We start from the raw sequence: 27,756 nt of genomic DNA, 5'->3' as shown, positions 1-27,756 counted from the left end.
TAAAGAAATAGTGGGCTGTCATTGTCTCTGCAATCCCCCTTCGAAACAATGAGAGTAACTGCAGCAGGGAATCTCCCGAAGACCTTTCCACACTGAGATCATATTAGGAGACAGTATTTTGATTCGGTTTTTGTTTAGCATGGTATAAATGATATTCTGTATATATAGAGACATGCTTGTATTTGATATTTAGAAAATATCGTTTATGTAAGACATATATGGTTTTCAGAGTGAGAACGACCAGCTTGCACGCGTTATTTCGACCCGACCCCCCTCTGCGCTCTTAGTTGGCACGGTCCAATTTGTGAAGCGGCAGAGCTCGCTCACATTCAGTGTTTCAAGCGTATCGATTCTTGCTCGTGCTGGAGAGATTTCGCGTTCAGAGGCGCGCTGATGCTCGAGTGTGTTATCGAGTGCGGAACTGCCGCTGTTCATTAACAACAACAACATGAATTCTAACCCTAAATAAATGGTTACCGGTCACTGGAGTGGGGGAAAGCTACTTTGGTTACTGTCACTGGCGCTTAAAATCCCAAAACGGGTGAAGAGAGAAACGCAACGCGGAGTTTTAAGCGTTTAGTTGACAGGTGGACCGATGCCGCCCGTTCAAAGAACTATGTCGGATCTCCGTTCCCGTGCTGAAGGTAAAACACGTTTGTTTTTATTGCGGACCTTTGTCAATCTGTATCTGTCATCTTGAGTTTCTTGACGTGTACAGTCTTTCTCGTGCTCGACAACTGTTGCGGGAGCACTTACGAAGAGTGCTTTGGGATTCATTGCGTGATTCTAGGTTACACATAAGTTCTTTCACAATTGCTTTCATTTTGTGAATGTGAGATGCATAACTGGTCGCTTGGGACATTTACCCATATGGTTTATTTAATATTAGGACTGTGATCAGCTTTTATTATTTATTCACAAACGTTTTTGTTGACATGTATAGGGTGAAGTAATGATTAGTAATCATTAGAAGTAATAATTTGGTAGGCAGTTCAGGTGTGTGTGTGTGTGTGTGTGTGTGTCATTATAAAGTTATTATATGATTCAACCTTATATTATTTGTGTTTTAGTTTGTCATAAAGAGTGGGCCGGGACTCGTTTGTAACTTAACGGTGTGTCATGTCAGATTAGTTGTGTGTTGCTGTTTTCTTAGTGTCTTTTTTTTACCATTTTCTTCCTGGTCCTGCTTCGGATGTTAATTCTCCAATGAAGATGATGCTCTCCTGGTCCATATAAGACATGTTCACAACATCAACCCCGGTTTCACAGACAAGGCCTAAGCCTAGTCCCAGACTAAAATGCTTGTTTGAGCTGTTTTAAATGAAAGCAACTTAAACTGACATGTTCAAATGTCAGTACCATTTTTTGTGATGCACACCTGTAATATTTTTTGTCTAAGCCACGTTTATAAAAGTTACCTAAATGCCCTAATTGAACAAAGGACTAATCCTGGCTTAATCTTAGCCCTGTCTGTGAAACCGGGCCCAAATGTCAATATCACATACTTTAAATACCTACAGGTGATGCGGATTTTGGCTTTTAGTTCCTGAGTTTTGAAACCTTAAAGGATATATCACAGTGATTCGATTCTTTTGAATCTTGTGTGATCCTTTCTGCAGGTTACGTTACGCCAGTTGGTAAAGTCGAGTGATACTTTTGTATCTTATGAGTAAATTATTCACTCAACCGATTCGTTCCCGTGCAACCTTTATAATAATTTGAGTAAAATTGTACAACCATTCTAATCTAATTATTTAAAAAGACATCTACAATAAAATAGCCCCTATGCGTTGTATTTATTGTTAATTCACAAATGTGACGTTTAGTGCTGCTCTGAATCTTGTTCAGATAAAAAAACACAGGCTCGTTTATGGATGAGGAGTGTTTATTCAATAGGTCTACTCTCTAACCAATGAAATGCTCCATAACAGCTCGCGCTCGATTCCTATTGGCTCGTGTTTTAGTCAGTCTTGCAAGGCAGGACAGCAGTCTCGCACTTCGAAAGGGAAAGACTGAAGTGAACGGAATATGAATCAGCATCAGCAAGTTGCTTGCTCCGATGTGCTTCACATGCAGTATTTGGGTATGGCGGAGACTTTCTCTCATGTATTTGTTTGATTTGTTTTTGAACAATAGAGATGTGAATATGTGTGTAAGGGCGATCTTCTTTGTCTGATGTATATTGATCAGAAGTGTCTCTGTCTCTCGTGTTTGTTTGTCTGCATCCTGGTTAAAATGACATGCTTCCAGTGACCTCCCTTGTCCACTGCTCGCATATATCGGAGTTTGATTTGCAGTCAAAAGTCTGACCAGAAATTATGTTTACTGATTGGAATGTCAGCGTATTTGAAAAATTTCACTTCCTTGTGCCACTGACTTGCTGATACTTGGGGAAAATAAGGTTGGGAAAGAATACATTTCTGCAATGCATCCTGTTATGCTGGCTTTGTCATAGATGTGTGCGATCATTACAGTTGGAATAGACGCAATACACTTTACTTTAATAATTTAAGAGGCTCTGGCTATGGCTGATTGCACTCTTTTCATTAGTGCTGGTGAAAATGCAATCTGTAAGACTGTAACCAGCTCTCATCATTTTTCAGTTTAAAAAGTGGCTGGCAGGTTTTAACCTTGGTTTTAGAGAACGTCATGCCTCCTGCTGCCACATTTACCGTGTTTGAAAAGTATCCTGTTCGTCAGTGCAAGCATTTCCCAGGACTGAGCGATCAATAAGCCTGCATGTCCGATCAAGCCTATGACCTACACCATACCAGTTTGAATGAAAGCAAGAGTCACGTTTTGAAATGCATTTCTTATTGCTGCTTGCTCTGGTTTCCCTTTCTCCACAGACCTTGCTGTGCGGCACAATGTGTGTATGTTGTCGTTGTCTTTTTGTAATAACTGCAGTGCATCAGGCTGGCTCGTGGCAGGGCAGGGCGGGACCTTGGCAGAACATCGGACCAATCCGCCCATACCCTGTTTCACCCTCCCTCCCACTCCATCTTCACCACCTCCTCCTCAGCCTCCATGTGTCTCTTTGCTTTGGGTATGTCAGAGCTCTTGCCAGACCTGGCTGGGGCGTTTGCCAAAGCAGCCTTATCTGCGTTGCGGAGGTGGCACGATTCTCGGATTGTAGGCAAAGATCACAGAGAGAAGCCCACACCGATGGGAGTGGGCAGATCTGCTGGGGACCTCCAAAAAAAGCCAGACTTTTTTTTTCTATATAGTCTGATCAAACTCTTTTCCAAAGAACTTCTTTTATGGTCCAGCCCACCCAGTATCTGCAATGCAGCTGCAACTTTTTTCCTCTATTTAGACAAGACAGGCTTTTTAAAGGTGAAGTTACGGTAATTATTACCGCTATCAAAAATGTTCCCAGAACAATCCCTTCATCTTCCATTGATTGAACAAACCGATAGCCCGCCCCTACCTTACTTAGGCTATGTCATGCTGTTCTAACAAGGGATAGATGTATATTCTTTGTCCAATACTGATAAGGTGATATATGGCCAGTTTTAAAACGTTGCACTATTTTATCTGAATAAATGTAAAATCAATAGTTTTAAATGCTACAACTGGATTTAGGCCTCACAACATACAGTGTGAAACATGAGATTTGCTACATTTAACATTGATATTTGCTACGTTTAAAATTGATATTATTGTTTTTCAACATGAAGACCCCCCCCACACACACATCATAATTATTTATACTTATAGCAGGGCTAATAGTGTGAAGCAAGTCTAAGAAGTAAAGAGAAAACAGAAATACCTGTATCATTATCCATTATCCTGTATCCTTCTGCTTGTGTGAGTGTTTGGTTCCAGACTCCAGAAACTTTTTTCCTCTGTTTTATTGCAACAGTAGCGCTAAGCTGTGTTAAATCTGCTGTCATGACTCATGTTTCAAACTCCTGATTGTATCTCTATCTGTATCTCACAGTAATGTTATTTAACAACTGACATGCTCATTCACACATACTCAAGCTGTTTGAATTATTAAAGCACCTGGGATTAAGGGCTGGATGATGCGTCGACATAATCGATTACGTCAATTAGTCGATTGGCTTGATATACGTCGATTCGTCGCATTGTTTGTTCCTCGATGCCTTCACCCGGGCATGCTGAAAATCAGTTGTTGCAAAAATATCTAGCCCGATCTAAAGTGTGGGAATTTTTTTAACGAGATAAAATTCTGCTTTGCACACTCTGTAAAACCGAAATGGCAAAACATTGCAGCACAACTTCTATGCAGGAGCATCTGAAAAGAAGAAAACATCCCGGGGCTCTCTTACCTCAAAACGACAAGATGGCAGCGTAAGTATTTGGACTAGTACAGTAAAATTTTAATTTAACCACAGATTTGCTTATAAACACTAGTGTACGCTTATAACGCTTGCCTTCACTTGTAAGCAGTGGCTGCTGTAAATCCCAAAAAACTACTGTGAACGCAGCCATAGTGAACAACTTTCCTAATTAGGCCTACACTGCATAAACCTTTTATGAAAAATAATATTATTGGGTAAAGTTCATACATCTATTAGTTTAGTTATGGTGGTTATTATTTATAGGTAAATTGTTGGTTCTTATTTATCTATAAATTAACCGAAGGATTAATAAACTATTCAGAAAAAAATCAATAGAATAACTGGGAAGAAAAAATTTGTTAGATTATAAAATAAATCAAAAAAAAAAAAGATAGATAAATCGATTCATCGATCGTTATTATTAATCGATCGTTTGTTCCAGCCAATAATGGTATTGTTCAGATCATTATTGGCCTCTTTGGGCTGTGTTCATCATTTGTGCAGATAATGCTGTAGAGTAGGTGTCAGACAGTCACATCTTCTGTGCCCAGCAGACTGAGCGTGTTTCACAATGCGCCTGGTTTGCTATTTTTACCCTGACACATTTGAAGATGGATGTGTCAGATCTATCAGTACATCTAGTGGGGCAACGGATCATCATTGATCCGTGATCCGTTCGGATCAATATCTTCGGTTCGGCACACACGTGATCCGCGGATTGATTTATGAAAAAAAAAAAAAAAGTTGTGCGCGTGTTCAGTCCACACACAGCGTGATCATGGCGAGCGGAGGAACGGAGGAGCTTGAACGCCCCGCGTCATTTAAATCCCCTGTATGGGAGCATTTTGGCTTCCCTGTCAAATATAATGATGAAGGAAAGAGGTTAGTGGATAAAACCGTGACAATGTGTAGGCACTGTGGCAGCATGGCCAAGCATTTGAAGCGACATCACCCCGATGTTTCACTGACAGGAGTGAAAACTAAGGCTGCTCAACAACCGCTTATCACTGCAGCATTTAAGCAGCCCCTTGTTGCACAATCAGACTGGGCTAAAGCCATCACAAACGGCATTCGCGCAGCACTACCCCTCGCTCGTCCCTCTCTCTCTCTCTCTCTCTCTCTCTCTCTCTCTCTCTCGCGAGCGCTCTCTCTCTCCCTCATATAAGGTGCCATCTAGGGCTTAAATCAAACTTCATTCACGCACACATATATGAAACACTTGCATACACATACTAAGTAGTCAAACATACATGTATACTGCTGAATGCTCAAACAACATATGAAATGCACAAAGACACACCTAAAGTCGCTCACGCACATACACGCAAACTCTACACACGCGAGATGCGCGCACACAAACTCTCCTCGCACATAATCATATGAGAGACGCACGCACACACACAAACTCGCGGACATACTCATATGAGACCCGCGCGCGCACACACAAACTCTCCTCGCACATAATCATATGAGAGACGCACGCACACACACAAACTCGCGGACATACTCATATGAGACCCGCGCGCGCACACACAAACTCTCCACGCACATACTCATATGAGACGCGAGCACACACACACACAGAAACTCGCGCACAAACTCAATGAGACGCGAGCGCACACACTCACAAACTCTCCGCGCACATACTCATATGAGACGCGAGCACACACACAAACTAGCGCACATACTCATATGAGACGCATGCTCACACAGTACATGATGCATATGATTCTCAGTGTGAACGTAAGTCACACATTGGTAAGACAAGACATGCATTTTTTGTTAACAGAGAATGAGAGTCCCTTGCTTTTATTGTTTTTGGTTGTTTTGTTCATTTATTGCGGATATTTAAAATGTTTTCAGTGTTAAATAGTCTTTAGAAATAAAAGTTTATTGATCTTTGAAAAGCTATACCTGCATTATTATGCCATTATCATTATTTTAGATGAAAATGGTCTCAGAACGACAATATTATCGTTTATTATCGTTTATCGCAATAATTTCTTGGACAATTTACCGTCCAGCAAAATTTGTAATCGTGACAGGCCTAACTATCGGTGTGTTTATAGGTGCAGACATGAGGCCATTTATTTTTTATTTTTTTTGCTGATCCGAAAAATGATCCGATCCGTTACTCTGATCCGAGAAACGATCCGAACCGTGAGTTTTTTGATCCGTTGCACCCCTAAGTACATCTATGATCCCTCGTTCAAGAGGCCTGAAATAGCCACAGCGTATTGACAATTTACACTCATAGTAATGAAAGCCGTGTATGTAACCATATTTGAAATAGCCACATACTGTGATGATGACTTTATTGGTTTGTCCTCTCAAATGTAATGGCTTAATGGCCATGCAAATCATTATGGAGAATGCAGTGTTAAGTTTTTGTTAGCCACAGATGTGTTGGTGCTGTGTGATAAACTGTGACGTTATGGAGAAGTTGAAGTCACAATTAAACCTATGGACTTAACCATTTCTGCCTACCCTGCTTTTGCCATTAGCTTTAATTAGAAAATCTTGCTTTTCTTTTCACAGCAGTTACAATGTTTGCAACTTTGAGATATTCAAGAAATGTGCAGTTTGTCTTAATAATATAGACATTGACTAACTTGCAGAAACATGCATTCAGTATATAGTGCATCCATGGTAGGGTAGTGTATGTAAACGGTGTTATATATTCTCTAGTCACATGAAGGTGTTTGTTGCTGTTTTGGACCCCATTGACTTTCACTGTAGATTTTGATGTTTATTTATTTGGAATTTTCCTGTACTGATTTTGTGGGAAATTCTGTGAGATGGATTTAAATATGCTAAACCTATTTATTGTCAGCTGAAAACATAAATTATTAGAAGAAATATTTCTTAAACATGCAAATCTCCAGAGCTTTCAGCATATAGTTCTGCAGGCACCGATTCCTTGTTTGCCTGATTATGCTGCATCAAGACATGTTTGGCCATGTGTTTAAAATATTTGTAATTGGAAATTTATTAGAAGTAGTGATCATTATTTGCTTACATTTTGGGTGTTCAAAAGCAAGTATGGGATGAAAATCGAAGAGTCAGTTGGGATTGTGTGTGTGTGCACACAGAATCCTGTCTATTTTTTTTTTTTATGAATGGATTGTACACATGGTGCATGAAAATATGCTTCATCATTCATGAATCTCTTCCTCTCTCTTAACTGATCATAAACCTCAGTTAATCCTTCAATTCCCCACCCCTCCTCCCTTCCCTCAGACAGTCCTAGTTAGTTTCAGCTCAGCCTCAAGGGAACAGAGTGCGCGAGGAGAGGGATTCTCGGTCTTAATCATTATTCAGTCAGTCGCCTTGCTCTTGCTGGTCTAGCATGGATATGGAAGTTGATTCTTATTTTCCACTTGATAATTCAGCTGTGGATGCTCATAATCAGCGGTTACTATCTGATGTAGTCATATTATCTACTCTGTTCATAGAGCAGTTAAATTCTCTCAAGATGAGAATGTGGCTTCATGAATGCATATTACATAGCGTGTGCTATTAAATATTCATCCAGTCTAGATGAATGATGCAGTTGGTGGGAGATGCCTTATTTGAAACGGTCATATATGGATTTATTATGTTGTTCATTTTGGAAGCATGCACACACAGGTACTTTGTCACATATTCATACACATGACATTTTAATGTATTCATCCGCAAATATTGAGCAAAATACATCAAGACAGATTTGGTACTAAAGCACATGGCTGGACCAAATGTCACTCATATGTCCTCATTACACCATTCCTGTTTCTTGGGGAAATACATTACAGTCTCTTTAACTAATTAAGCAGGCTCAGCATCTTGGTGTCCTCTACTCCGATTAACTTTAAGCCAGGTCACTTTTCCAGGGGCACCCCGCCGGGATTTCTTGGCATTAACTATGTGCTTTAGCCCCCTTCTGCTAACCAAATGGCCGATGGAGCTGTAGAGTCTATTTATTATGGTTGTAAAATGTTCATGAGCAACAGTTTCAATACTTCAGTATTTTTTATTTATTTATTTTTGTCCTGGTATCATCAGCTATTTATCATCATAGATTAATCACACACTTTTTCTGCGATTAATCGCAATTAAAAAACTTTTTAATATGTTTTCAATATATTTTAAAATGTACAAATTCCACAGTTATTTTCCAATTATATTAATGTGGAAACAACATAAATACAGTATAATTTAAATACTTGTTTAATTGGAATCTTTTTCCTAATACAGCTACTGATGTATGGATAAAAATTACCCCCCTTTAAAACATTTATTAGGCTTCAAGTGAACTTAAAACAATCCTCACATGAACCCATAATAAATGTGATATTTCCCTGTGACATTCCTGTCTAATAGGACTAGGAAATATACAGAAATTGATTAAAGTTATCAAACAGTCCGCTCTGCATAAATTAAATATAGATTAATCCTTATTTATGCTACAGAAGTTCTTTAGTCAAGAGCAGTGTGTAATTTTCTCTGTTACCTTTGTTCTTCGATTAACTTTACCGACAGATAGAATTAGTGGCTGTTGTCACTTTAAGATCTGCAGATGCTGATCTGACGCGGATCTGACGCGCTTCTCATTCTCTCATAATGCTTTACTTTTATTTAAGACGTTATTTGACTCATTTAAGACTGCTCTTGTGAGGATACTCGACAGAACTGACTTTTTGGCATAATTGTGTGTGTTATTGTTCGTTCAAGCACGAAAGAGAACTCTTTGGCGTGCTGTCTGTGCGCACGATACTGGCGCGAGTCTTTCTGTGCGTCGTGTGTGTGTGTGTCAGGACATTGTTGCGTTTGAATGGTTTAAAAGCATTTGCATGAATTGGAGTGATCATATAATGTAATACTAGCTTAGGATGACAGAAAAAAACGGATGCTGCGTTAAATATTAACACGTTGAACTGGACAAAAATTAAAGCTCCCGTCGGCAACAATTTTTTGATCATATTCAGTGAAATCGACACTATAATCCGACAGAACAACATAAATAAAGTGGTTTTAGAAAAAAGACCGAGTTTCCAACTCCACCTGGAGCGTGTTATTTGTTTTGGAAAAATCCACCCGTCCCGGATCATCGGTCCAATCAGCGCAGGGGTGTGTGAGATCTGACTGTCAATCACAGGTCGTGCACACGCCACCCCTCGCGCACGATACAATCACATGCACACGCCTGAAGTTCGCGCAGTAAGGAAGAGTGATGGCGGAAAAGATTCCAATTCCTCGGTTAACCTCAAGAGCAGGGAGGTCAAAAACAACACAGGAAAAGAGAACACCTGCTGAAAATAAAGAAGTAAAGAAAGAAAGTCCGTAAATAAACCAGGATCAATATCGGATCGGCATTTGAAAGGTGGTTTACGTGATTTAATTGGGTTCAAGCTGGATGCAGAGCTTGCAACATTTCTTCTCCACAGGTAATTGTGCTTTATCAACCAGTACCTTTATTTCTTAGTGTTATGTTAGTAATCTAAGTATGTTTGCCCTAATGTGTTGGTATGGATACTAACGTTAGCACTTGTTGGGCAGGTTCGTTTGTTTGCACTGAAATCCGTGTGAATGTAACGTTAGGTGGATAAACATGTCCAGATGAAGGGATAAAGTTCGGCTTTTAGGAAGAATCAATGCTAATCTATCTTTCTTACGAGAGTAAGAACAGTAGTAAAGCTACTGTTATTGTATGTGCTATCTTACTAGCTCTGATATATAAGCAGTAGAAAAATGTACAATGACCATGTCTGCCACATACAGCAATAATAGCGTTTCAGACAGACGATGGTGTTTATTTACGTTTAATTGGTGGGTAATCCATTTCGTAACAATCTACTCCAAAATGACAAAACAACAATAACAAAATACTTCATGGTGTTGATGGATGCTGATGAGACGGGCGCGTTCACAGAAAATCTGGTGCACTGGCACTGACGAGCACGAAGCCACGAACTCTGTGGGAGGGTATTCATTGATAGTGGGGGAGGGGCATGAGAGTTGTAAACATTCAAAATTTTGCCTAAGTCCACTCAATCTGCAGACTTGCCGACTGGAGCTTTAATGACAGCCCTACTTTTAACACAACAGGAGTCCAATTAAGCCACGAGTTAATCTGTCAAATCTTTATATTAACCAACATTAGCGTTTATATCGGGAGTACAGTGTGGAGCATTTGAGTCACACGTAGGCGAACCGCACAACTGACAGGAGCAGCTGACAGGTGGAGAACAGTGATTGGAGCTTAAACCCTCTTATATCCATCGTTGTAAGTCACCACACAACCAGATGAAAACCTGTTCACACAGTAAACATGCATTTGTGCAGTGCAGAGCGGCTTCTAGAATATTATAGATTATAGAATGCGTTTGTCACTCCCGTAAATAACTGAACTGTGTGTGAACGTAACCGTATGAAGGACTCTGATACAGGACTGACAACTGTATTCTGCTGCTGTGTGAACGTGACCACAGACTTAATTGTTTCTTCTAATTATTGAAAAAACAGACTTTGTAAAAATAAGTCGTCATGGAGGTCTGGGGTGTCAGATTACAGTAATCGTAAATATTGTAGTTCTTTACTGGGAAAAAAACCCTTCAATGCAGGTGTGGGTATATTTTTGATCTAGTAGCCCAATTTCACAGCCTGTTACAAAAGCCTTGGAGACTTCAGTGATAGAAAGCAGCGATTTCAGCCCATCACCCTTGAGGACTTAATCAATACATGCCACCTTGCACTGAACTACCAACATCAAGCCATGGATTTGCTGTTTTCTCCCCTCTCTGTTCCTCTCGTGTTGGTGTGTTAATGTGCAGGATCAGACATGGCCTTGTGTCATTCAATTCAACAGATGCCGCCTCGCCCCCCTGTCAGCTGTCTGGCCTGCCAGGATATGTCTTTTTTTATGCCTTGAGTGATTAGAGCTCCAAACAGGTCATGTATGGTAATGGCATTCTCTGTTGTTTCTGTCATAATGCCACTGCATCCGTTTAATATCACTGGTGTTGACAGCCCTGCCTCTGTAATCCTTCAAAAGTCAAACCCACTATCAACAGACACAAACAAACAATGCTGCGAAATCAGAACAGAGGCCAGAAACAATATGGAAGACTCATTGTGAATGTGCGGTATGACTTATTGTCATTTTAATTGGCTCCTGCTTTGGAGGACTGCTTCGTCTAAATGTTATTTGAGGATGATGTTGGTCAGGACATGTGACATAGGTCTGCACGAGAAACTTACTCTCTAATGGATCTATGTTTTAACTTTAAGTGAACATCAGATTACAGCAATGGTAACTTAAATGTAAAAATAGGGGAAACGAGCATACATAATGAATCCAATATCAATTATCTGATGCTAAAAATCCTAAAATTAGACCATGGCCAATATTGTAGCAATATTGTCCATTCAAAATCATTATTCAAGTTCAATGGACTACTTTTTATTTTATATTTATATTATTTTATTTTTATTTACTTTTTATATAGCTATTCATCTGGATATCAAATCCAAATGACGGGTTTTCAGTAACGTTGTCATGTGGCAAACGTGTGGCAAAATCTAAGTACAAGAGTTTTGAAATCATTCATGACAGAATGTCAAAATAAGGCATTGCCGTCAGGAAGTGATGCTAACAACATAATGTCTCTTTTTTTTTTTCAGAGAGAAATGTCTCTGTGTGCCAAGAAGAATAACACACATTTTGTCTCCCTTTTGCTATCTTTCTTTCCCACTGCATTTGGCCAGTCTCTAACACACACAAATAGTCTTTCAGGCCATATCAGAGAGTGCCAAGTCAAGAATAGGGACTCTGTCTGTGCCCCTCTTCCTCCAGCGGGCACCCCTCTGGATTGTGTGACCCCTGTGCCATTGTTCTGGCTGCCTGCTGGCTGACACAAGCAATAATCCTGAAATCTGGCCTCCCTCCAACCTCATTACAGCTCCTGCCACCATTGATCCTGCCCCCGGAGGCTTCCCCTCTGGTGACACTTACCTCTCGCGCTCTCTTTTAACTCACTCTCTTTCTTTTCCTCCCCAATGGCTTCCTTTTTCACTTGCTATTACTTTCTTTGTCTCTCACAGTTTGTCATTTCTCCTTGCTTTCTTTCAGAGAGAGGTGACTCTGTCGGCACACCTGTTCTCATTCCTCCTTATATTCATGGCGTTGAGAACCATAGGCTGCCTGTGACCTGTGACTGTATTAAATTGAACTTTTATTTGGACATTAATTTTCCTAAAGAAGATTAATTTCATTATAATTTCTCTGTTGCAGCCAAACGGAAAATCTACCCGCATTTGGCGCTTGGCGGGTGTTAATTTCGGACCCCGGTTGCAACAGAGAAATTATAATGAAATTAATCTTCAGCGGAAAGACATCAGTAAAACAGCTTGTAAACAATATCCCACATAGCATTACATTTACCTCAGGCAAGTCATTCAGTGTCCACAGCTTTTTAGTCAGCTAGAGACATTAAAATATGCACTATATTAGCCTATATGTCTTGATTATTTAATGAAAATGACAGCCAGTTTGTAAATCAACAAATTGGAGTAAAACCATAATTAAATGTAGATTTTAATCCAAAAACTACCATATGTGCATTACATGTTTGTAAACAATTTGTTATTTGAGTGTTGATTCATTTATATCTAAAAATATATAGCAACTGAATTTAGGCTAATAGTTTGGGCTCTGTTGTTATTTATAGTATTGTGCAAATAAGAGCTCCCATATTGTTTACAGCATTAGCAGAGTTACTTTTATTTATCCTTAAGACACTTTTAATTATAACTGAATTCATTTAAAGACAGAGACAGAATTTGTTCAGTAAACCTCTGTTTTATAAAAAAGCCACCTAATGTACTGAACTGAATCGGGAAGTCAAAACTGAGTTATACGTATCGAACTGTCAGTTTTGTGTGTGTGTTACACCTCTACTATTAATCGACAGGAACTAGAAAAAGACTAAAAATATAGGAAGAGTGAATATCAAGGTCAAAATGCAGATCTGGTGAGCGGGGGAGGGTGACATGAAAAGCAAGGAAATTAAGTAAAACAATGAGAAATGGCTAAAACAAAACAGGAAGAGTAAGAGGTATCAGGAGGCTGATCTGGAGCTTGTTCTTGTGTCTGTCTGGCTGACTGTTTGTTGGCATCTGTTTAGCTGAGGCGTGAGTAGCCTGCAGTTAATGAAATTAGTGCAGAGGGAGGCAGTGCACCGACGAGGGAATACTACGAGAAGATCACATAGTGAAATGTGTGTCAGACACTGAGCCTGAACGTCACTGTCTCTAGAGGAAAAGAGATGTGAAATGGAAGGAGCAGAATACAATGACAGCCACTCTCTGCACTGTGAAATGCAAGATTACTTTATCAGCAATCTCCTCTTGGAACTGAGTAAGGGTTTCAACAAAATGATTTTGATTCTGCTCCATTATGATGATTACGGTGCAGTATTAATAATACACAGATACAGACTTATTTTTCCCCAACATGCCAGTGTTATTGTTTTGTATTGTACTAGTTAAGCAATACATTGTATTGTGCAAGTAGCTTTACAGCCAACCGAGCTGATGCTCTCTATAATGCCCTCTTGCACTGACTTCTTGCACCATTGAAGTCATAGGATTCTCTTAAGCAAGAGGAGGACTTTTTGGTTGTTCTAATAACTGCTGCACTGAGTTTGGGCTTATTTAGGTTCATTTTAGTGGTGTCTCCATGACATTGTCCTTTACTGCATTCTCCAGTTTGTTTCTCAGTAGAGGTGTGAAATACAGAGTCACTGCATCAGTCACTGTCTCTGAGCTAACGACCCACCTTTCTCCCAGCTCTTACTGCAGTCATTAATTATACAAGATTTTTTCCTTAATGTGGTAGTAGTGCATTTGATCAAATTGGAAGCCCTCTTTATCTGCTGACTCACTATGTTGTTGGATTTCTAGGCAAAGATGTTGAAGAATCCTCTGTAAATTCACCCTGATCCTTTATTAAAAAACCCTGATGTCCATATTTCTTTTGACAAGAAACATTGTTGTCCATCAAATTAAAGTTAGTAAAATGAACCCCGAATGGTTAAAATGGCATAACACTGGGAATTCCAACAAGAAATAGTATGTACTTGGCAAAATATGCACATTTCCATTTGTATAGAATATCCAGATGACACACTGTGCAACAATGCAATGTGGTTGACATGACCTTCCAGTTCCAGTGTGATGACTGAACCGGCACGTAATTATAGCTCAAACATCCATTTTGGATTTAAAATTTGTATGGTTTGCCAAAAGATTTTTGCTCAAACTTGAATTAAAAAGGCAAAAACTTTTATTTCTAAAAACTAGATGCCACTCACATGCAACTTACGATTGTGTGTAAGCAATGTTTAAAATATTTCATGGAATTTTGCTTACGGTTTCATTTACTGGTTCATGTGAGTGGATGGATTTTGGATGGAACGCTTTAGAAAACTGGTTTGTGCAAATGGTTTGTTCATTTTTATTACACTACCATTAAAGTGTTGTCTATTTAACATTAATTTATCCATTTTTTTGTTTTTTATTTTAATATTTTAAAATAATAATGCTGAAACATTTCTTATTAATTTTGCAAACCAATGGTCTGGTCTGATTAACATTTTTGTAGAAACCATGTAGACTTTTTTCAGGATTCTTTAATGAATAGAGAGTTCAAAAGAACATTTAAAATAGAAATCTTTTGCAACAATGTTATTTTTTTTGTAGTTCTGTTTATTTTAAATGTACTTATTTTAATCCTGTAAATGTTACAATTTTATGATCCTAATAGTTTTTGTGCCATATATTATATATAATTTTATAACTGATGATGATCATTTTAATTTAAGGGGATGTTACACCTAATTATCATATGTGTACTATTTCTTAGTAGTGCTGTAGAAACGTTTTCAAGTCATTGCATTTTAACTACTTTAAATTAGGAATAGCTTGCCAAGCTACAGCAGTTAAGTAGCTTCCCCAACACTATATAGGCCTAAGTGCTCCTTTAAGTATCCTTTTTTGCAGTTATTTCTCATGATATGGGTTCATTTGGTCACCATTTATTTACAGCAAAGAAGGGCACTTGCCCTCAGCATGCCGTTGTCGTGCCCTTCGTCTCACCTCCAGTTCCTGCTGTCGTATTTGCCGGGCCAGCTGTCTCTGCTCGTGTTCAGGTTGGGTCTTGACCCCGGCTGTCTGCCCGAGCCAAGAGATGACACAAATTTCCAGCTTATACATTTTCTCTGCACTGCATTAGTTTTCAGTGTTCTGCCCATGCAAACAAGGGTGGTGATTGAGGTGTACAGTTTTACTAAAATGATTGGACCTAATTCTCAACCTCGCAGCACCCCGCAGCTTATTTACAGCTCACCTCAACAAGAATAGATGGTAAAACAGGGGAAGCCCTTAAGACTTGCATGCAGATTCAGAGGACACCTGTTAAAATGCCTGTGAAATTTATACTAGCCATTTTAATGTTTGCTGCTATTGTCGTCATGGTGTCCATTAGTTGTAGCCTAAATAGCAACAGTGTGTATCATTTGGTCCCATTTCATTCCCACGGTTGGATTACATTAGCACTGTTGGAGCTAGCATCTGCTGCAGTTTAGCGGCCAGTCATGCCTCATATAACCAGCACTTCTAGAGCACTAGCAGGATTAGCACCGGTATCACGCCAGATGAAGTTCAGGCTCCAGCTGGGCTACCTATATAAGCCTGTGCTATTGGAAAGTTCCTTCTGAGCCTCGGGGAATCCAATAAGCCTCTCATCCTGTGCAGTCATTGGCTGGGCTGTTGCGTAACTCACCCGCGATGGCCGGGCATGGATCGTGTGGTGGCTTGTTGATCAAAACATTGAGGGGGGAGGTAAGGAGCACTATTTTTAGTCACCATCTATAGCTGAGAGAGAGAGCAAACATATAGTGTCACAGGAATTGAGGAATACAAGCAGTGAAATGGTATAATTACATACATTTTGATAGGGTAATTTGGGGGTGCTTTAATATGATGTCTATTAGCTTGTTAGGGAAATGATAGAAAAGATATTTCAGTCCTGGAATAAGTTGGTGAGGGGATGGAAGAAAGGGTCCCGCTACATAACAACCGTGCTATTCCCATGCTCTTAAAGCTTCTCGTGATGCTGTTTTTGTTTGTTGTGGTTTTGATTACCCAGCCACCATACCAGCCCTTTCCTGTTTTAACATGGAGCTTCCTCTTGGTCATGTTTAGTCTCACTGGGGACTACATGTGCTTCCGCTAGTGTTGTTTTAGTGTTATTTCTATAGTATTTATTAAATTTGAATTAGATTTTTAATATTTTCAGTTTTCATGTGTTATATTTTAGTAATTTTGTTCTGTTTTTTTTCTCTCTAATATTTCTATTATGCTTTTATTTATTTTTTGTTTAGTTTTAGTAATTTTAGTACTTCAGCCATTTTAAGGATTTCTAACTTTTTAAAAAAAAGTCATCAAATTTATCTTATTTCAGCTTTATTTAAAATAATAAAAACGAGCTGTAGTTTCAGTTAACACTGACTACACTGGCTAGTGCTGTCAAGACCTATCTCTACGGAGCTTTAAATACTCATTCAATCTTTGGCTCTGAAGAACCTTTGACACACTGAGTTGTGCTGGGATATCAACGTAAGCACATGCGTTTCCATTTAATCCCTTTTTCCAGTGCGTTGTCACTCAATTCTTGGAGCGCACCAACTTGCAGGCCTTCACCTAACAACCCTTCGAAAGCTTCTTATCAAATTTCCAATTTCAGATTTGATAATCAAGATGCAGGACAGCCGTTTCCTTATTGAACTCTACCACTGCGATAACTGGATGTTGCGTTTGCGTAATAAGATAATTGAAGTTTTCTCTAGGTGTGGGTAAGTGCCCGAGTACTTTGGCTGCAATATGCCAGTTTTTTTTCAGCTGCAGTTAAAAAATCAAACAAAACGGATTGATCATGTAAAAACTGTTTTTTATCAACATTTAAAAAAAAAAGAAGTGTGATTGGTATGGCATAATAATATTGTGGTTTTAGTCAGATGTTGAATCAGTAACCGCTCAGACAGATTCAAGGGTTCAGTCAGGAGTCAGGACCACAGGATTCATCAGAATGATTCAAAAACGTTTATGTGAGTTTGCGTCTTTTTAAATCATTGATTATAAACCATGGTCATTTATTGTGTACAGAGCCCCGCACATGACATACAGGAGGAGGAAAAAACAAGATATTATAGCTATGAATTATGAACTTTGTCTTCATTTTCATTGATCTCCATTAAAAGGAGGGAATTAATTACAAGTTGGCTACGATTTACCCACAACAAAAGAACCCTTTAAGCAAACGTGGCCTGGCCACTGTTAATCTAAAATAAGAAAAATTTAAAAAATGTGGCTACGAAATAAGTTGAGAACATTCTTTATTCATGGCCACTTATTTTGTTTTTTTCTGTGAACTAACTCTTTAGTAATCAATTTAAACAGAATGAGCATCCCCACATTGCCTTAAACTTGGGCCTCCCTCCTCACTTTCTTTGCACTCCGAAACCTCAACCTCCAATGTGAGAGAGCATTGAGATCAGAGCCTTTGGTCACCCGCTAGACCCCTGACTCATAGCCCACGTGTGTCCGTGCCATCCGGAATTCCTCTTTTCACGTTTTCCTCCCTGCTGCTGTATGTCATGTATCTCCTTAGCTCTCCATCTGTTCCACTCCACTGCCCACTGTACTACGCCTACACCATCTCAGCAGGGAAATCCCTCCTGTTTGATCCGGACTCTTTTAGGCCTAAAGAGCAAACAGTTTTTTTTTTTTTTTTTTTTTTTTTTTTACTCGTGTTTATAATCCCTTAAGTACTTGTGCTTAATTGAAAACCCTTGGCCTTGATCACTACAGCCTCCCCCCTCAGCTGCTGCCCTCAGCACATGTCATTATGCATATTGTGAATCATGGCTTTCAGATTAATGATTCATGTCTGTGTTTTTTTCTCTCTCGCTTACTGTGTTATTTTTATTTATCGTCACGGCTGGCTAGATGACAGATTGTGATCATGAACGTATCAGTTGACTCACAATGCAGAACAACAAGGGATGTGCAAAAGCATGTGGATGAGTGTTTTTGTATCAAATGATTCTTGCATGTCTCTAATAAAAAGGGGAAATGTGTGTAATAACCCCCAAAAGCACCCCTCTAGGAGTCTGCATGACACAGTCTTGGTTTGTTGTGGTTGTTCTTTATTTCGTTGGCGTCTGCTGCCCTTATTCTCTGTGCAGCCATAGGGGTGGCGCCGGTGATCTGATCAATCGCTGCTGTTTTCAGTTCCGAGCTCTGAAAAAGTGACCCAAATTTACAGGTTATTGACAGTGCCGTGAATCGTGATATGATGGTTGGGAAAGCTGTAGCTTACCACAAAAACAAACAGTTTATAATTGAAAGTATTCCAAAAAATCGAATCTCATAAAGCAGACTGAATTCAAATCAAATCGAATTGACGGTCGGTAAGTACTGATTCCAGGGATTTTGAACTTTGATGCCAAGGAACCCCAAAAATGAATGAATACATTTTTCTTGAATGAATCTTAAGGTTATAGTCATCTGTTGTTGTTGTTGTTGTTTTTTATATATATATAGTCATCTGTTGAATACTAGTTCAGTACTTATACTAGTGCAAAATAAAACTACATAATGGCTTGCAGCAGTTTAGAATGATACTAAAGTACTAACTGCTGTGTGTTATATTTTTATGTATGTAAAATATTTTCTGCTATGTATTCAATGGCCCTGAAGAGCTCTCTTTAAATTGAAGTTAACATGTAGAGCTTAATGATTTCTGTGACTTGAAAACACGGACCAAATTGTGGAATCCAGCCAAAAATACATTTTCTGTATATTATGGAATGTCACAGAGTTTGGCAAATTTCGGCTGGATAAATCAAAAGCAATACAACGAATCTCATCGCAATATTGACTAGTAAAGACAGCCCATATGAACAACTAACTAGTGGAAAATTCAAACCACCATGACAATTTTGTTGGAAACTTTTTTTTCCTTAAAAGCCCGTTTGTTTTGTGATAAGTCTCTGTTTATGTGTCCGCTTACTTCCTGCTACTTCGGTTGCACACACAGCACCTTAACCTAGAGTTTAGAAAATACAACATATCGCATAATCTTTGAAACCAGTAGATGGCTGCTAAGATTTTGGCAGTTTGTTTATATTTTTTATGTTGCTGACACTTGCGTCAGCAACATGAAATAGCAAAAATAATGACTGTTTTTAAACAGGTTTTCTGTACACTCCGCTGTCTTCCATTGGTCGGAAAAACGGATAGTTCTGTGACTCCTGCCCCAAAATCACACCATTGGTTGAGCCAATATTGACGTGACCAGATACTCAAACAAACAGACTAAGCAAAACTTTTGCCTATAAAGGGAATGGAGGTTGATTCATTAAATTCCTTTCAGATGATGAACATATGCTCAGCATGTCACTCCTCTGTTGAAAAACAAACAGTGCATTCATGATGTTGCTCTCTGTCCAGAGACCTGTAAAGTGCATGTAGGTTGATCAACAGAGTTTCTAAACCTCAATGACTTGCCTGTGTCAGATTTAGGACAGTCGCTGTGCTATAATACAGCTTGAATGAGATGGTGAACCATCATGGACGTATTTGATTTTTAAGAGGTCAAAAGTGAAGGGTGGTACTGAAAGCATATCCTGATAGCACAACAGTGATCCTAAGATGAGTGTAGTCAATTTACTGTGTGCCATCTGCATTATTTATCAGCGCAATTATTAATTATTTATTGGGCACTGTCATGAATGGGGCTGTTGTGTTTACGCATAGAGAGTTGTTTCACTGAGAAGGGCATTGTGTGGTATTAGATGAAGTCAAGCTAGATCTTATTCTTATTAATATTGAAGGTTTAAGCTAACAATAGTCCAACACATTCAATTGCCATTTATTTCTATAATAATAATAATTACAATAATAACTCAAATAAAATGAGTTGGATACAAACCTTTACCATTAATATTAAAGTAATGTACCAACTGACAGGGTTTCCTGTTTTTTTTTTTTACTGTACTGTACCTGATATATATATATATATCCAAATTAATTGATTCAATTGAATCGAGATTAGAATGTGAATCAAAATTTTAATGTGAAATTTGTGTCGATACACAACCCTATGTAATATAGTGCATACATGTATATTTTTCAAAATGCTCCTCTTAAGTTATGTTTTTTCTAGCTGCCCACAAGATATAGACATTGAATAAGGAAAATGTGGCATTGTTTACAAACATTGGGTCTCATTCACGAAGCGTGCATACACAAATTTGTGCGTGAAGTGTGCATACGAACGATTTTAAGAACAAATCACGATTCACCAAATATTGTGTAATAAAACATTCTAAATGACGAAATTCGGAATTCTAAAAACGAAAGGCTGTAATGAAAGCGGGTGCGGAAAGCCCTTAAAGCTGCAGTAGGGAGTTTTGAGAAAATGTTGACTTAGCCTGAAAATTTGAACAAGCACAACTTACAGGTCCAACCCCCTTGCTCTCTGCTGCACTACAGCCCTCCCTCCACAGCTCCTCCCCCACAGCGGAGCCTGCCGTGAACGCGCAGGCTAGTATGCAGGACCACCGATGACGGCGGATTATAAACCGTTATGGAACATTCATTAATAGGGACGAAACATCAACAATATGCTTTACATTGACTATGGCCTGCCCATACTTTCACTACAAACTTGGTCCTCAAATCATTATGTATTTTGCAATACATGTAACTTTATAAGGTTGCACTCTTTCTATAAGTTATAGCTACTAAGATAACGTTAAAGGATTAGTTCACTTTAAAAAAAAAACTTTTGCTGATAATTTACTCACCCCCATGTCATACAAGATGTCCATGTCTTTCTTTCTTCAGTCGAAAAGAAATTAAGTTTTTTGATGAAAACATTCCAGGCTTTTTCTCCATGTAATGGACTTCAATAGGACACAAACGTTTCGAGGACCAAATTTCAGTTTCAGCGCAGCTTTAAAGAGTTTTTAACGATACCAGACGATGAATAAGGGTCTTATCTAGTGAAACGATCGGCCATTTCAAAAATAAATAAAAAACTTTAAGTTTTATAAGCACAAATGCTCGCCTTGCTCTGTTCTGTGATGCACGTTCGTGATCCTGTTCGAACTCGTTCATCCAAATGAACAAATCTTTTTTCGAGTCATTTCGTTCGTTGAATGAACGAAATGACTCGAAAAAAGATTTGTTCATTTGGATGAACGAGTTTGAACAGGAGAGTCACGAACGACGGTACGCTTGTGCTGTGCAAGAGAGGGGTGATCAGCGCGTACACGAGCGTGATTGACACTGCTAAGACATTCCTCCTGGCTCTGATTGGTTGTTTCTGACCGGGAGCGGTGTATTTCTGCAAACGGCAGTAGGACCACAGGGAGGAGCTAGAGTAGCTTGATTTTTTTCACAGATTATCTGTCTCATATTCTACTTTCAGGACATAATGACAGTTTTAACAAATATTTGTTTACAAAAGCTACCTACTGGAGATTTAAATGGAGATGTTTGGAAGCGTTTCATGCAAATGACTAACCTTGTGCACGTGGCCTCTTTAGAATACTCCATATTCACTAACATCAGAACGATGTTAAGAACAAATTCATGTGCGTATGAACATGTTGTGAATTAAACTGACATTTTTCGTGAGAAGTTCTGTGCGTAGAAATACGAAATAATCTATTGAATTAATAGTGAATGAGACCCATTGTTGTTTGTGTGTAAATTAATATGCCGTTGTTTTTTGACGTCTTTTGCGCAGATATAATGTATAGAATTTGAAAGCTGAGATGTACCTCATATTGAAAATAACAAAGCACAAAAGTTAATGCAATTTATTGGATGTCAGGCACTCTATAAATAATGTTTGGTTAAGTTTTGTTCATGCGTCAACTGAAAACTGCATAGACTTGGGATCAATAGTGATTCAACAAAATTAAGCTTGATTTAAATCAATCAGTTGATTATAATCAACTGAGCCATATATATATGTTGGTATTCGATTTGAAAATGTGACATTCGAATATTCTTCTCTTTTTTTTGCACACCTGGCATCCCCCTCGAAACGGTTCTCATTCGTGCTTGAATATGTTTTACACTATAAAATCTGGTGAAATATAATACTTAACATATAACTTCGTTATATCTACTTAATAAATATATTTGCTTCATTCTTGGACTACTAAATGTGTTCCTGCAACGGGAGTATTCTCTGGCTAGAGCTAGAGCGCAGAAAAGCGGAGATTGTATGGACAAAAGTGCATGCATGATCTTGTATTTTGGGTTAAGCTGCGTTGCTTTGACATTGTGGAACATAGAATAATAGAAACAAAATGTATTATCCTTTTTACCCTTATCAATCTAAATTAATCTACAGCTAAATATAGGAGACTTTGAGATTTTACTGGGACGTCACGTTTATTTTTTGTTTTTCTTTATTTAAATTTCGTTTTTCTACATTTAAATTTCGTTTTTATTTATTTAAATTTCGTTTTTATTTATTTAAATTTCGTTTTTATTTATTTAAATTTCGTTTTTATTTATTTAAATCTACCCTACTTTGTCAGTGAGAAAAATATTATAAGACTACCTTATTAAAAATATTGCTTAAGTTAGAAGACGTGTGTGTGTGTTTTATATCACTAGTGCAGTGTCCATTCTCGGAGCATATAAGCTCTGCTCGCGTGAGGCGCGCGCGCATCTGGCTCGAGCGGTTCTGTAGTTTATTAAAAGTTTATTAATTCTGAACGTGTCGCGTCTCGCCTGTCTATCTATATTGCACCAAATACGAGACTGCACTCCCTTCTGAAGTCGTTTGGATGAACGGTTCTCGAAATAATCAAAATGCAACGGACAGACAGACATAGGCTATAGAGATTCCGAAGCTTCGAATATTCGATGTTCATTACTACCGAAGCTTCGAAGCTCAAAAAATGGTATTCAGACCAGCCCTAATATATATATATATATATAAACTAAATAAAGCTTAACCAAAGGCACACTATGCAGGAATTCCGTTTTTGTCAAACAGGGACCCCTAGAGTCACTGTACAGTACTTGTATTTAACGTTACTGTCGTAAATACCACTCACGCAGAGCGTCTCTGCTCTCACGCCTCTGCACTTTGTAATAATAAAGTAGCCTACAGTGTTTGATGGCTTATAACCTTTTTATATGATTGCAGCTAAATTACAAGTAAACCATTCAACCCGAAAAAAGTCATATAACCATTCCAATAACTCCGAAGCTGTTCAGTTAAGCTAAAAAAACTGCCTAGTTCCCCTTTAACCAACCTTAACTGTGACGAGGGAAAAGTTATAAGATATTTGTATATCTCTGGTGTCCAAAATCCTGCTGCACATCATACTGTATGACTGTCCGCATTGCACAGCATGTACACTTTCTATTGGACATTCATCCATTCCCCAAAACAGTGGAGAACAGTGTACTACCTACTTCCTAAAATACAATATTTTTAGCAAAGCTTTGCTAGAATAAAACCAAAATGTTATTTACTTCATCTAAATAATTAAAAATGTAGACCTTTGGGCACATGGGGATGTTTTGTCAGCTGGAGAGGAAACTGATGTCAGAGGTTAGCAACATCTAAGTAAACCCACTCACAATCACACATACAGCGTCAGCTACACGTACACGTCTCACTTCCTCAGTATCTATAGGCTGTCACTTTCAGCATGGTTATTTTAACCTCTTTAGTGTCTACGTCTTAGTTTCATTTTCACTTTTTTGCACACACACACACACACACACACACACACACACACACACACACACACACACACACACACTTACACACACACACTCCTTCAAAAATATATGTTTTTAGCTTTGATCTCTTTATTTAATGTTCAGTATTTGAAGCATTCAGTCTTACAGATTCAGCCGTGTCGTGTCAAATACATTGAACAGGTAAAATGGCACTTTGAAGGGAAAACTCCTTTAAGGGAGTGTAGTGTTAGTACTCTTAAGGTAATGATACACAGGGCAACTTTTTGAGCAATGTTGCCGTAAACGGGCAACCAGATGAGACTCAGGGCCCACCGATCTAAATTATCCAGATCGAAATTTACTGGCCATTTTCAATGGGAAAGTGCCCAAGCAACAATCGCTCGGCAAGATTGCCCAGCAACATTGCTCAAAAAGTTGCTCGGTGTATCATCACTTTTAAGCTATTAGACCGTATCATCAATGGAGTGTGTGAAGAAGAGTTTTATACAAGACACATTTCACCTAAACGGAGTCATGTTAAGACATTACAGTTCACCCATAAATGGAAAATACTGCTTTTATTTACTCACCCTTATTTTACAAACTCGTATGCTGTTGTTTTAACATTTATCACAGTGTCAGGAAACTTTATGATGATGATGATTTTTTTTTTATTATTATTATTATTATATTATAAATAGCTGCTTACCTGTTTGGAATGGGCAAGTAAATAGAACAAGGTTTTTTTTCTTCTTTTGAACTATTGGCTTTTGGTTGAATTTGATTTGATTTCGGTTGATGTATATGGAACTATGGATTTTGATGTTTGCCAGCTTTTAAAAAAAAATCATTTTCCAAATTGTGGACTGTTGATTTCCTGCCATTTCTACAGGTTATTGACCTCCATTAAATCCTTTTTTATTTAAAAAAAAAATTTTTTTTTTGCATCGGATGAATCAAAACCAAGTTTCTTGTAAAGTTCTAGGTTTGTATATTGCAAGAAGTTTTTTTTTTCCATTGCTCCAAATTAGCCACAAACTGTATTATCTTAAGCCAGTTAAAGTGTAGCCTGTAATAGACTGAGCCACCAGTATTGAGTGCGCGTGCGTGTGTGTGTGTGCGCCTGTGCCTGCAGGCGAATCAATTTGAGCTGCCCTTCTTTCATTCATCTGTTCCCTTGGGCTCAGTGTGCCTGTAATATCACACACACTTTTTCCACTGGCTGTCACCAGCTCTGATAATGACTTAATCTACCTGGATATCTGAATTGAGTGATTCTAGTGACCATGATACACACTTGTTTGTTTATTTATTTGTTTATTTATTAATATTTAAAATAGTTTATTTATAAAAACGTGTATTCTTTTAATTAAAAACAAAATTAAATTAGTTTTTTGTTATGACCATCTTTGTCGGCAGCTGAGCTACTCTGCACAATGGCTTCAGCTAGAGGTTATAGGTCAAGTCTTAAGCTTCTCTGAGTCCGACACTTGGTAAAGACATAATCTTAAATCTAATCTTGTTAAAGGTGATTTGTTTTCACTGTCTGGGAGATCTGAACTTTCATAGCATATTTCATTATAGCTTAATGCTCCTTTTTTGCATCCTTTATTTTGAATTTGGCTTTATTCCTCTATCTTTTCTTCTTTTCTTTGTCCCAGGTTATGAAAAGACCGAAGACACTTCAGAGAAGACTTCTCTAGCAGACCAGGAAGATTCCAGATTAATATTCCTCAATCAGCCCCAGTTTACCAAGTTCTGCAATAATCGTGTCAGGTAAAGCCACACTCACACCTGTGCTTCTAAAAGTGTTACTCTTTCTTCATAATGGGTTGAACAGGCCGTCATGGTGAGCACAGGGTTAACATTTCTAGGCGGTGGATAAAGAAAGTGTTGATTACAAAAACTGTAAAATGTAGTGATTAAAATACGGTTAAGTGTATTAAATAAATAAATTATTTTACCTAGTAGTTGTTTGTGGTGTTCATTAGCATGAAATACATACTTTTTATTGAGCAAGGAACTATTAAATTGATAAAAAATTGACTGTAAAGACATGTTACAAACTGTTCTTACATTTATATAGTTACTAAAGGCTGTTATTTTGAACGTTCTATTCAGCAAATACATTTTTTTTAATCACAGATTCCACAAAAATATTTGCACAACTATTTTCGACATAATAGGAACAAATGTTTCTTGAGCAGCAAATCATCATACTAGAATGATTTCTAAAGGATCATGTGGCACTGAAGAAAACAATTCAGCTGTGCCATCACAGGAGTAACTTACATTATTTTAAAATTATATTAAAAAAGAAAACGGTTATTTTAAATTGTAATATTATTGCCTATTATTTCTGTCATTATTTTGTTAATCAAATAAATGCAACCATGATGAGCGTAAGAGACTTCTTTCAAAAACTTACTGAACCCTGACTTTTTTGAATGGTGCTGTAGGCAGCAAGGTATCAGTAGATTTCACAACAGAGCTCATATATAATGTCAAAGTTTAATAAGGCTCTTGAACAGACCGTACTGCCAGGGATGGATGGATCAAGAAGATTTTGAAAAATATTTTGAAGATTGAGCGGGAAGAAACTGTACGAATAAAGTACCACATTAAAACTAGTGAGCTGTATTTGACAAAAGAGGAAGTGTTGCCATTTTCCAGCCGCCACAACGGCTCACTATGTCCAAGTTACATATGTACTCATAGTGATTGTTACGGTGATGTATGGTAGACAGATAAGAGGTAGGAGAAGGTTAATATATGATTTCTGCTGAATCACATGCTGTTCACCAAAATTGTGTGATTTATTTACTCGCCCACAAAAGCTTCAGCTTGTGTCAATGAAATGAACTGATTTTGAGTAGGGTTGAGTACCATTCATATTTTAACCGGTACCTGAAATTCGGTGCCGGTACCCAACGGTACCATTTTTCGGTAATTTAGGCATGTTTACCTCAATAACTGTAAAGAAACTGTTTCACCCTTCAGCTAAGCTCATTTGTAGAAGTGTTATTGACATTATGCCAGAGCTGCCTTGTCTGCCGTGTCTGCCATTGTCTGTGATGCTTGAATATAAATAAAAACAACCATTTTAGTAATAATGAAAATAATAAAAGGTGGGGAGTTGAATTGGTTTAAGATGCTCTGTCCCATTAACATTCACATAAGTTGTTGCTTGTTTTTTCTCCCATCCTGGAGTGAGAGCGCAATCATTCATATAAGCCCAGCATCGAAACCCAAAAGCATCTATTTGATCATTTTATCTGGATCTAGTGATCATAACGGCACTCATTATTAATGCTCTAGTCTGATTATTGCAGTGAATAACAACGCTGAGTTGAGTTTTGCTGTCTCATGTCTGGACTGTTTATCAGTAGCTTTACTGTATATAGAGGGCTGTCCCTTGTGCAGTGGATAAAACAGTAGCTTTAAACGTACACCTCCACTGTCACACCAGGTTAATGTTTAGAATGGCGACTGGGAAGTCCTGCTTGCTTATGTGTATGTGTTTTACTACATAAGCTGCCATAAAAAGAAAACAGTTTTTAGTTGTAATGGGCTTCTGTCAGGTTTTGCTTGTAATCATTGTTCATTTAGAAAGATCACACGCAAG

General features: G+C 38.2%; 1 protein-coding gene across 9 annotated transcripts in view; it reads left to right on the top strand.

The window, feature by feature from the left end:
• Positions 1-318: 318 nt before the first annotated feature.
• Positions 319-27,756, top strand: part of atp8a1 (ATPase phospholipid transporting 8A1) — a 124,382-nt gene continuing 96,944 nt past the window's right edge. For 7 of the 9 annotated variants that reach the window (XR_013210353.1, XM_077247791.1, XM_077247794.1 and 4 more), the window contains exons 1-2: positions 319-644; positions 25,793-25,907. Coding sequence is in view for 6 of the 9 variants with exons in the window: in XM_077247791.1 (XP_077103906.1) it covers positions 596-644; positions 25,793-25,907 (164 nt within the window). In the remaining 3 variants the exon portion in view is untranslated. Of the gene's footprint in view, positions 645-15,922; positions 16,188-25,792; positions 25,908-27,756 lie in introns of those variants that run through there. The other 2 variants (XM_077247797.1, XM_077247795.1) reach the window with 2 other exon arrangements.

This window comes from Siphateles boraxobius, unplaced genomic scaffold, assembly GCF_051911475.1.
Source record: "Siphateles boraxobius isolate OS27281-9 unplaced genomic scaffold, OSU_SipBor_1 3, whole genome shotgun sequence".
NCBI classification, from domain to species: Eukaryota; Metazoa; Chordata; class Actinopteri; order Cypriniformes; family Leuciscidae; genus Siphateles; species Siphateles boraxobius.
This window is presented reverse-complemented; position numbering and strand designations above follow the sequence as displayed.